Genomic DNA, 11,636 nt, shown 5'->3' with positions numbered 1-11,636 from the left:
TCCTCAAGGATACCACCAGCAACGTGGGCCAGGCGGCGCCGTTTTCTTTTCGCGGGTGACAGAGTATCTGGGTGGGCATTGACAGCCACAAGCACTGGGGACACTGTGTAGGTTTGGTCTCAGTAACAAAAGAAGACAAACCCCGATGTTTTTCTCACAAACCCAGTTGCCATCTGAAAATGGCAACGCCGCTCACTGAGCCTGTCCTCACAGGGAGCGGGCGGACGCAGGGCCGCTGCTCACGCAGAGGGGTGCCCGCGGCGTGGCCGCGCTCCCTGCGCGATCAAGTCCGCCTCGCTCTCCGCTTCTACGGAACGCCCCGGCGGGCGCTGCCGCCTTCGCGGTCGCCACGCTGAGGGCCGCGCCGCAGCTCCTCGCCCCTTCGCGGCGCGGAGCGCCGTCCAGGCGGCGGCGGCCGCCGCTTTCCCGCCGCTGGGCGACGCCCCCCAACGGCCGCGCCTCGCGCTCCCCCGCGGGGCGGGGCGGGGCGGAGGGGGCGGGGCGGAGGGGCGGGGCGAGGCGGAGGGGGCGGGGCGGAGGGGTCAGGCCAGGTAGCAGCCGCCGCCGCCGCGCGCGCGCGTCCTCCCGCGCGGCAGGGGGCGCTGCGGCGGCGCGCGCGCGGGACGCCGCCGCTCCGCCGCCATCTCCTTGTCTGATCCCGTAAAGGTGTCGCGCAGGTTCCGCCCGCGCTCGTCATTCAGCCGCCCCGGGCCTGGCGCCGCCGCCGCCGCCGCCGCCCTCGGCCCGCCCCCGCGCTGCCGCCGGCCGGCCGGCGCGAGCGGCGCCTCGGCGGGCGCCGGCTGCCCTCCGCGCCGCGCCGCGCCCCCCCGCCGCCCGGTGCCGGCCGCCGCCGGCCGGGCCGCGGAGCGCCGCCGCCGGGGTGTGAGCGGGGCCCGGCGCCGTGCCGGGCCGTGCCCTCGCCGGCGGCGCCATGGCCGCCAGCGCCAAGCGGAAGCAGGAGGAGAAGCACCTGAAGCTGCTGCGGGAGATGAGCAGCCTCCCGCCCAACCGCAAGTGCTTCGACTGCGACCAGCGCGGCCCCACCTACACCGACATGACGGTGGGCAGCTTCGTGTGCACCTCCTGCTCCGGCATCCTGTGAGTGCGGCGGCGCGGCCGGGCGCCCGCGGGCCCGGGCGGCGCGGCGCGGCGCGGGCCCGGCCTGCCGCGGCCTGCGCGGGGGCGGCGGTTTGCCGCGGCCCGGGCCGGGCGGGGGGCGCGGGGGAAGCGCCGTCTCCAGGGCTTTTTTGGTTTCCTCCCTCCGGGCAGCGGCAGCAGAACCCCCCGGATCGTTGAAGACTTAGTTGAATCGGCGCTGGAGAGTGCTTTGGGGAGGAGAGGGGCACGTGGGCCCACCGCCCGCTTCCCTGCCGCCCGGCGGCCGTGGGGAGGATAATGCTGTCTCGGGCAGTGGGAGTTCCCCGCGTTAAAAAAAAATACCGCCGAGATCACCAGCGTAGCTTCTCAGGTATCAGATGAGGCTTAATGGTAGTTTGTGAAACAGCTCCATGAACTCTAGTTTAGGCCGTAATCTCTAGCTTTAGGCTCTTTAGTATACCTAACTCAAAATGTCACAGTATTTTTTTTTTTTTTTGGCTTGGATTTGTTACTTCCTACAAAATTATACATTATCTTTTTAAAGGATTTGCCCTGATAGACTGGCTTGCATTTTTTCTGTTCCTCATTCTTGCGTGGGCCTCCTCCTACTCCTCCCTCTTCCACCCTTCTGTTGAAGTAGTGTATATAAAACTAAAACGATTGAGATCATTCAGTTCTGAATTTCAGTTTATTTCATTAGAATATCAGCTGTTCGTACATAACTTGGAAAAAAAAAATCTATCTTCAATGATACTGTTTGCATAGCTAAATCTGTTTGGTTGTTTATTTTCCTGTGGCATTGTATTTGTGGAATTGAGAAAAATCAAGGCAGAGTAGGTGATAAATAATATGTCAGATAATTCAGATTTGTTTTTGTAAGGATTTGAGTTCATGAAAAGCACTGTGAGCTTGAAGAGCTGATTCCTAGCCCCTTACTAAGAGACACTAAATAACTACCCCGGAGATGCCTTCCAAGTAAGGTCTGCACTTTTTTTTTTCCTTTTAGAACAAAGTTGCTAATTACATAGGGATTCAGAACAAAGCAAACATGTTATTTCTGTGCTGAATTTACATGGAACAAGCTGCCTTTTATGCTAGTAGACTTATAATTAGGCTTGTTCTTTTTCTTTGCTCCCCCCCTTCTTATTTATGTTTTTTGTAGACTTCTGAATGGGCTTGGCACACTTATGTATTCAAGTTGTGGAGTGAAAAAGAGTTTAGTTTTTGACATATACGTTGTACTTAATCAGCCAGCTCTGGCTATTGTTTGTTCTGTTTGCAAACTGTTATTTGTGCTGGCATGTGAAACTATTTTAAGCTACTGCACAGAGCTCATTTAATGGTTGCACATGTTCCTACTGGTTAAACTGACAACATAAGACTACTCCATGAAGACACTTTGTTTTATTTTCAGGCTTTGCAACCTTAGTAGACAAATATATCCTGAGTTTTGATGAGACATTTGGCATGAGTTTGAGAGGACTTGTTCATTTTATGTGTTGGCCAATGTTTAGTCTGTTAAAGTCTCTAGTCCAATATACGGTAATATAAAGGATGTACTTGCAGTGAACCAACCAGTGAGTGGGGGACAGCTGTCACTTGCTGTTAAGTTGGCCATCCTTTAGGAGTCACCATGCTTAAAGAGAGCAAGCAGCCTTCTGAAAGGGCTGTCAGTGCCTTAGTACTGTAAGATGCAAGTAGTTCTCTTATTCTAAAATGCGGTGGTTTTGTGTGATTAAAAAAAAAAACACAAATAGCACTTTTAGTTGTTATAGCTAGTAACACCTATACTTAGAGCTGGAGCTGTTGAAGGGACTCCTTAAAATTTTGTTCTGAAATACGTTTGTTTGTTCTTTCATGTTGGCTTGCAAACGCTTTCATAAGTTGTGCATGCAAGACCACATAGAATGGTTAACACCTAAGAACCTAGACAGTGGGGTTTTTTTTGTTAATTACGAGACTTACTGCAAGGATAGATCATGCTTATTTTAAAACTATAAACTGTTATTTTTAACACTTTAAGCCCAAGGATACTTCTGTCAGAACAGTTGTGCATACAACAATGTTTTTCACTGTTGAATTCCACAGTGAAGAAAAGTGACTTGGGAAGAAACCACATAGTGGTAAAGGAGTTTAAAAGTGCTGCTGCTTCTGTAGTTGTTAATAGCTGTTTCCGTTCTACCTCACAGCACTTGCTTTACTGTAAGACTTTAATAATATTATTATTTCATCTTGTTTGTATGCTCTATGGTTGGTTTGCATTGCTTCCTGTTTTAATTAATTATTTTCTAGTATGTTTTTGCAGTCTAGTAAACCAGTTCTTTCAAGTATAAAGTGCTCAATGCAAAATACAGTAAGGTTGCTGAACTAATCACAATTAGTGGTAGTTAATTATCACTGCCTCCTTGGACAGGCATGCTCTTCCAGATGCCATTAATTCTAAACTTTAAAACTCTGCCTGGATTGTAGTTTTTCATAGTTTTTCTGGAGTATTTTTCATCATCCTGACAAGGACAACTTATTCAAACAACCTCCCCCCTTCCAAAACAGAAACATCCCCCCCTTTCATTCACATTCAGTCCTTACACTGAGGATTTTGTGTATAAAAAGACAGTGACACTAAATATTGCTGGATTTAGTTTTAAAAAAGTGCCACTTTTTTCTCAGCTGTTTCCAAATAGACTGATTCGCTTATTTAAAAGCTACTAAAAACAATGAAGAAAAATGATGACTTTATAATAAAAGTTCTGTTACTGACTTGACTTAACAAGATACAGCTCTAATATTAAACGTATTAGTAACATAGGAGGCCCTTTTCCATCATATCTAGTGTTTAAGTTCTCTCATCAAGTTGGGTTTAACAGAGGAAAAGTTGGGCTTTGTAAAATGGAGCAGGTAGAAGAAAGTATATGGAAGGCCGTTTCATCTGAAAATACCTTTACTTGTCCTTTGTGCTTAAATTCCTTTCATGTGGAGAGAAAGTATTGTGCTTGCTCTGCATAATTCTGCTCTCTGGTGTTGGACAAGAATGTAAGCCTATGTAGAAATACCCGATTTTTCTTAAGAGTGGGAGGGAATAGCCTACAATCACTATATTATTAGGTCAAAAATTTTGTAATACAAAAGCAAAACACTTCCTTTTATCATAGCAAAACCATATCTAGAGGAATGCTTCCAGTTTTGTTTTGGTAGAATAGTTCTTTTGGTTTGGGGGAAATCCTTTGAACCGAAGGATTATGTTAGTGGCCGTGACTAGTGTTTTTTTGGATATTACTGTGCGTCTTGTGACATCCTTCCCCTTGTTTTGTCAATGTCTTTTTGCCTTGCCTCTCAGTTATCTGTGCATATCTTTTCTTTCAAGCACTTCAGTACCTTTTCTCAACAGTCTGCTCCCAGCTTTCCTAAATTAACATGTTTTAAGATTCTTGAGTAGACAAATTTGTTTGACTGAAAGATTCCACATCTGTAAATTTCATATTGCTGGAAACTTAAAAAAAATATATATACAGGCAGGGTTAAATCAAGTATAATCTGATGTGATAATTTACCCCTACCCCACCTTCTTCAGGTTTCTAAGGAAGTATCTTGTTCAGATGCTTGTGCTACTGGCTTATGTTGGTAAGGAGCAGCAAAGAAAACTTAGATTTTGTTACTGTGCTTCCTGGGGAAGGGAATTCTGTGTCAGCCAAGTTGGAATGTTGGATGGCAGATACCAGTAATAAATGTAAAAATACGTATCTTTATGTAATGACAAACTATTGTTTCTTTCCCCCCAGAATTATTGCAGAAATTTAAATGTTACATATATACAATGTTTAAGCAAAGGTAATTGTTTGTGTTGACATGACATTTCAATCCTTTTTCCCCTCCTTAGGAACACGCTTGGAAAATGGCTCCGTATGTGTACATACATACGTATCTTCATTAGGGTATTCCCTATGTGGTTGTATTTCTTCTGTTTTTAGTATCATGACTGGAGAGCTAGGGAAGTGTCTATACCTCAGTGATACTATGCAGCTGAGAAAGGAGGGGTTTATTACGAAAAAAAAGTTAACCTTGTCTGTGCTTGTAAATGTGTAGTTTTAAACGTGAGCAAAACATCAAAAATGATGTTAAAAATAAAGTGAGTTTGTGAGGTGGTGGAGAGTCTCCAGGTAAGTCTGCAAGCATCAGGAATGGCCAGTGCACTGCTTATGCTTTCTTTCTTGTAAGAATAATAACATAGAAACAAAAATGAATGCTGTGACATGGGCTCTCAAACCTTTTTCAAGATGCTTGGGGATGTAGGGTGCTCTGAAATGGCTTGAGGTTTGACTTCCCTCGCTATCTTCCTGTTTCTTAGCAGATGAGACTTTACTGGCTTGGGTTTGAGATCATATTGGGATCTGATACAGAGTGACAGTAGGGTGTTGAATCACTTCCCCTCTCATAGAAATGACCCTTCATCCCAACAGAAGTCTGTGTGTGGTTTATTTTTTTTAGTTTTTTTTTTTTTATTGCTCTCTTCTCCTCCTACCATTCCTGCCTAGTGTTCTCTGAAACTTTGCTAACACTTGTTTGAGGTGAATGTGGGGTTGACTGTTTCCTCTGCCAGCAGTCACAAGTTCAACCATAATTTGCTATTAAATTACACTCATAACAAACATTCAGTGCTCATTGCTAGTGTTTTGAATGTTAATGTTTAAGTTGCTAGGCTTCAGAATCTTGTATCAGTGGTTTTAAAGCTTACTTTGTAAAAGTGCTGGGTTTTAACAAGCATGGTTATTCTGATATTTAACAAGAGAGTTACTCTAGGCTGTGCCGCTGGCAGCTTGGAGCAGTCTGGGAGGGGACAGTCTCATAGCTGAAAGTCCTGGCCACTGTGCGATTCCCCTGGAATAACAATTGCTACGTATAAAGAAGCTTGCGTACGTGAGTAGGACCTCAGCATGGGGTGTTCAAGTGATGGTCTGGCAGCCAGGCGCAGCCTGCCGGAGTAGTCTGACTCAGGAGCGGGCTGCGTTCTGGGCTAGTGGCTGCTGGCCTCCCCAGGAGCTCTGCTCCAGAGGCAGGAGTTTCGGTGCTGCTGTGCGGGTGCAGGTCACCAGTGTTCGGCACTGGTACCTGTGCAGCCTCGGGAGAAGGATGTGACCGCCTGCCAGCGAGGAGTGTTGATACCGACTAGGGAGTTACTCATTTTGCTGCCTTGATGGGGCAGGCTGTAAAGCGCTAGCAGTGTGCGAAGCTCCTGACAGTAGATGAGAGGAAACAATGGAGGAGTTGGATATGTTTTTCCTGTGGGAAAAGAAGGTTTATCTCCCTGTAAAGGATAGTTGTACTTGGCTGACTACCAGTCAGCTTCCCCCATGTGCAGATGAGTTGTTTTTGAATCATTTGAGTCGTAAGTGTTTTCTGTAGGTAAGGAAGGGTAAAGGAAGTCAGAGTAGCTTTAGTACTTGGGTTTGGTTCTCAAGTTCAGCTTTATAAATCCCGTGGCTGTTCTGTCCTAGGGGGATTCTAGTCAGTTCGTGGGGGATAATGTGATTGAAAGTGTCTGAAGCTAGTTTGAAATCATAAAAAGGTATGTGTGGGGGGGGTGAGTGTTCCTGATGGTAGTATAGTTGTTTAGCTAAGGAACTTTGTGCACGTCCTTGGGTTGTGTTTGTATGCTGTGTAATGCGGCCTCTGGTCTTGCACTGTATGCTGCAGTCTGACTTCTTATTCTGCTTTCGTATAAGAGGCTTTTCAGAGACTTTTTTTTTCCCTCCTTGCCATCTTAAACATTTTAAAAAATAAATACTCGTGTGTACAGTACTGCAGCTTGGTTGCTAACTTTGCAATTCTGAGCATTAAAGTCATGCTCAAAATTTCATTGATTCTAGTGAATCCAGTGAGTCTCCTGGATCGCTCGTGGGGTGACATACTCTTTCTTACCATACAAGAGATCCGACACTCCTGTGTTGTGCTTGTCCGTTAGAAGTGAGGCATATTTCCTTCCTTTACTAGGCTGCTTTGGAGGGTATAAAAGAAATGAGAATTCATCTTGGATGTAAATTTTAAATAGGGAAACATTTTTATAACTTAAAATTTATAACTCTTAAGCAGTCTTCATTGAAGAGTGTGTTATGTGGAAGGAAATCTTTCTAGTTAGACTATCAAGGGCAAACAATCTGGTCTGTGCTTTAAATGCATATAAAAAAATTGCTGCTTAACAGAACTGAAGATGCACATTTCCTCATATAAATGTGAATGGAGAGCACTAAGATTTGTTTACAGTAGGCGCGTGTGTTTTCTACCACTTAAGTGATTTTTGCAATGCCTTTGGATTGCAGACAAGCATGTGATACAGCAGTACAACTGTATTCATTGTAAAAATGAATGTCCAATGTAATGTAGTGTGACCATTTATATGCACTTTGCATGCTGAAGAACATGGGAATGAATTAGTGAATAATCCCAACTTTTACAATGATTATGGAATAATAGTTTATAGCTATCTAATTGTGAATGTTCCTCAATGTGAGAACAGTAAATTGAACAGACAAAGATAAACAAACACTTCTATACTTAGCTTAAAAGCAAGGGACAGTGATCATGGTGTAGTAGTTAGTGAAATGTACCTGTGCGAGATGTCGGCTAGAAGCCACTTTTGTTTCTGTGCTGTCCCTTAATATGTGAATCTGCAGTGTGGCTTAGTGAAATGTAGTTACTCAGTTGCGCGCACACACACAGCAAGAAGTTATGTTTAAAGAAAAAAACAAAAGACCTAATACCAGCAACAGATCTGAAACTCATGGGATTTTAGCTTCACAGAACTCTTAAGATATTTTTTAAAATTGGTATGTCTTAAAATGAATATTCAGAAATTTAGGTAGTTCTGTATTTTAATAATAGTATTGCTTACTTCTGAAGTAACTATGCATTTAACTGACTCAGTGAAAGAAGTTAGGTTGCTAATTTTGGTTTAATGTGGAGCCTGAACATCTTGAGAAATTTACTGAAAAAATGTCTGAGTAGAACACACAAACTACCTCAGCCTTTCTCGCAGAACTCTTACTCTATTGCTGAACTGCTCAACCGGATAGTCTGATTTTAGACACTTAGATTTGAAAAATTTGCTTAAGCAAATAGCTTTCTGTAAACTTCTAATTCTTACGCCAATGGATTTGCATATGACTTCTGCTTTCAGAATACTCAGTTTCACTGTATTTCTAGGCAAAATACAGTGATTTGATTTTCAACGTGTTTTGAATATTAAGACTTTTAAAACTTAAATTTAAAACCTAGGCAAAATGTACTGAATAGTGTTCTAAACCATACCCACTTTTTAATTCATTGTTTTTAAAAGATGGAAACTACTTTTTTTTGAGAGAAAGGGGGGAACAGAGTTGTGTTCTTTATATAGATACAGCATGAATTTAGGCATCAAGGTGAATTTGCAAACTAAAGTCACAACAAATACATATATTTTTCCATCTAATCTACCTAACTAGAAGTTCATAGTGCTAAATGTTCTCTTTAAAAATTTAGTGACTATAAAGGTTAAGCTCTCTTTAACCTTTAGTTCATCAGATTTTTCTCTTCCACTGTTTTGATGGAAAACAATTCAATTTACAGTTAATGTTCCTAGAACAATCACAGGGAGCAGGGAGTATTAAAGAAAACTATTAGTCTTCTCTAATTACATGTCAGTGACTTGCATTCCTAAAGGCATTCTGAACCAAGTTTATAATTAATGCCAAGTAACAAATGTAAACAATAAAGCTAACTCTTATCATTGACTTGTTACTTGTTAGTAATTTGTTAGCTCTCTGTTACTTTCCTGGAAAGCTTCCCTGAACCTCTTTTCTGGGAACTTTCTTCTCATATACGTAACTGCACAATTTTATGTAACTATGAGATATCAAAGCAATGTATGTTATTTTTTTTTAAGATAGTATCACATAAATGCAGAGCTGATTAACCTGAATGTTTAACTATTGTATTGCCTTCGCTAGTATCTCTACTGTTTGGCATATATAGGATGTGATATTACTGATTTCATTGAGCAAAACATGGTTAGATATTAACCAAAGTATTTGTTGGCAAAAATAGTGGTTAGCATGTGTTTAAAGAAAAAGTTTGAGCAACTGTGGGTTTTTTTGGTTTTTTTTGTTTGTTTTTTGGCACTGTTGCTCAGCAGTTTTTTTTTCCCTGCACTTGCAAGTTTTGACTGAACTGGATTTGACAAGTAAGGCTTTGGCAACAAAACTGACCTGAGTTTATGTGGTGTGGATGTGAGACTGGTGCCAATTTTTGCTTAGGGCAGAGCCACTGAACGCTTGAGCTATTGCCTTAATAATGGTAGCTCTCATTGGGAGCACAATAAAAAAAGTCTTCTGTCCCTGTTAGTTGTGCTGTTGCGTAGTGTTGAGGAGGAAGAAGACGGATCTTATGGAAGGAGGGCAAAGAGTAAACTAGAAAAAAAAGACACTGGAAGGTAACAGGAAATATAGGTTAATACAAGAGAAAAAGAGAATCTGGGCTGGGGAGTTTAGTTTAAGAAATCTAGCGATTAGGTACAGATTTTATTTTGAACAGGTCCCTGTGAGGACAAGGAAAGAAGAAAACAGAGGCCCAAAATATGTCTAAGAGATGGAGGGCAGAGGCAAGGGTAAACAAATTTAGGGAAGTAGATAAGAGTTTAGAAAAAAAGTCTGATTATGTTCATAAACTTGCAGAGAAAGGACCAGAGTTAGTTTGCATGTACAATCATAAATATTGGTGTCATCTAAAATGCAATTACTTAACTTTGCATGCTAGATTTTATCTTAAGACAAGCTTGTATATATTAAGTTGTGTGGCAGTATCAAAATGAGTGCAATTTCCAGAGATGGCTCTTAATATTAAAACTGACTTAATTTTGTTTGTAATGTTAAAAGTGATTGTATGATGACAGTTTTCCAGAGTACTGACTAAATACTTCTTGCTTCTTTTAGACGGGGCTTGAATCCACCCCACAGAGTGAAATCAATTTCAATGACTACTTTCACACAACAGGAAATAGAATTTCTGCAGAAACATGGAAATGAAGTAAGTATTAAATGGAAAATAGCAAGTGGGTGGTGGCATTTTAATATCAAACTTTGAAATACTATTTAAGCAAAATTTGAGTGCTTTTTGTAGCAAAAAGTAGACAGAAGCCTTCAGCCATTTGAAATGATACTTTTAAGGACTTCATTTCAGGTAGATGTCATCATAATATTACTTACATGTTATTGCACAGCCCAGGCAATCTGGATTCATATGATCAGTGTGTCTGAGCTGGGTTGCATTTCGCTTTTGCGTGAGGCGGTATGCATCTGCATTTTTTGGCAAGCTAGGACCTTAAGACTGACTGCAGCAGTGTTCCCTGAAAGATTGTACTGTGACCAAAATAAATTTCTTGTCTGTAGGTTATTTCTACAGAGTAGGTGTCAGAGTCTTACAACTGCTCCAGTAGACTCTTTCTTTAATGGAAATATATTGATACGCTTAAGGTCCTTGAAAAGAGGAAGGAAGGTGGTTTTGTTTTGTGTTCCCCCCCCCACCCCCACCCCCCGTAAGGATTAGAAAATACAAAACTGAATGTTTAGAGTGGCCTGGGGCAGCTTGGAAGAAGTGAGTGTATTGTTCGCCTCCAACACCTTCCCTCCCCCTGTTGAAAATTAAAGCCCGGGTAAATCTTTGATACATAGAGCCTGTGAACCCTGGATGTGGCTATTGCACTCCTCAATTTGAGGATGAAATGTATATTCTAATATCATGCTATTGAGGATTTAGAGGCAGCTTTTACTTCTAATCTTAATGATTGTTTTATTGAAAAAAGGAAGTTCTGTTTCACTTTGAATGTGTTCTGTTTCAGCAGAACTATCGATTGGAAAAAATGGAGCATGCTATTAGTATCTTCTCTTGAAGCCTTGTTGCGATAAATCCAATCATTAGTTCTAATACTGATACCTAACTTTAAGCTTAATCCAATTCATAACTGTCAGTTTTAAGAATGAAAATAAAGTAGCTATTTCTTTTTCTATTCTTGCAATAATATGCGTTATTTATGGGAGGAAAAAAAACTGTTAGCAGATAGTTCCTTTAGACAGAGCTTGAAAAAGATCTGAGGTTTTCCAGATGTTATAAAATATTCTTACTTAATTTAACTAGTTTTTTGAAAATACTGTGGCGTATTAAAAATGTGTAACATTGTGTATGATGTATCATATTGTTGGCCTTATGCAAAAGGCGTATGATAAAAGCCGTTTTCATGAATTTTGATAAAGTATGCTGGTGGAGTCTTAGGGCAAAAGATTAAATTGTGAGCTCCAGCTTCTCTTTAAGCTTCAGATCTGTACAGAAAAATAAATACCTATTTTGATCTCAGTTTTTCTAGACTCTGCAATAGCTAGAAAATACAACCAGCTTCACTTACCATTGATTTGAAACCTTATGTTATCCCTGCTCAGTCAATGAGTATATTCCTCCTTCTGGTTATAGTCCTGACTACCCCGGCATCAGAACTGATGTTGTTTATATATCATTTATAA

General features: G+C 41.9%; 1 protein-coding gene across 7 annotated transcripts in view; it reads left to right on the top strand.

Annotated features, from left to right (window-relative positions):
- Positions 1-883: 883 nt before the first annotated feature.
- The window catches only part of AGFG1 (ArfGAP with FG repeats 1), a 35,454-nt gene continuing 24,701 nt past the window's right edge, over positions 884-11,636 (top strand). For all 7 annotated transcript variants that reach the window (XM_062583063.1, XM_062583061.1, XM_062583060.1 and 4 more), the window contains exons 1-2: positions 884-1,098; positions 10,056-10,149. In XM_062583063.1, the coding sequence (XP_062439047.1) occupies positions 932-1,098; positions 10,056-10,149 (261 nt within the window). In that variant the 5' untranslated portion in view covers positions 884-931. The remainder of the gene's footprint in view (positions 1,099-10,055; positions 10,150-11,636) is intronic.

The sequence above is a fragment of the Rhea pennata genome, chromosome 9 (assembly GCF_028389875.1).
Source record: "Rhea pennata isolate bPtePen1 chromosome 9, bPtePen1.pri, whole genome shotgun sequence".
NCBI lineage: Eukaryota > Metazoa > Chordata > Aves > Rheiformes > Rheidae > Rhea > Rhea pennata.
The sequence above is the reverse complement of the archived record's forward strand: the minus strand, read 5'-3'. Positions and strand labels throughout refer to the sequence as shown.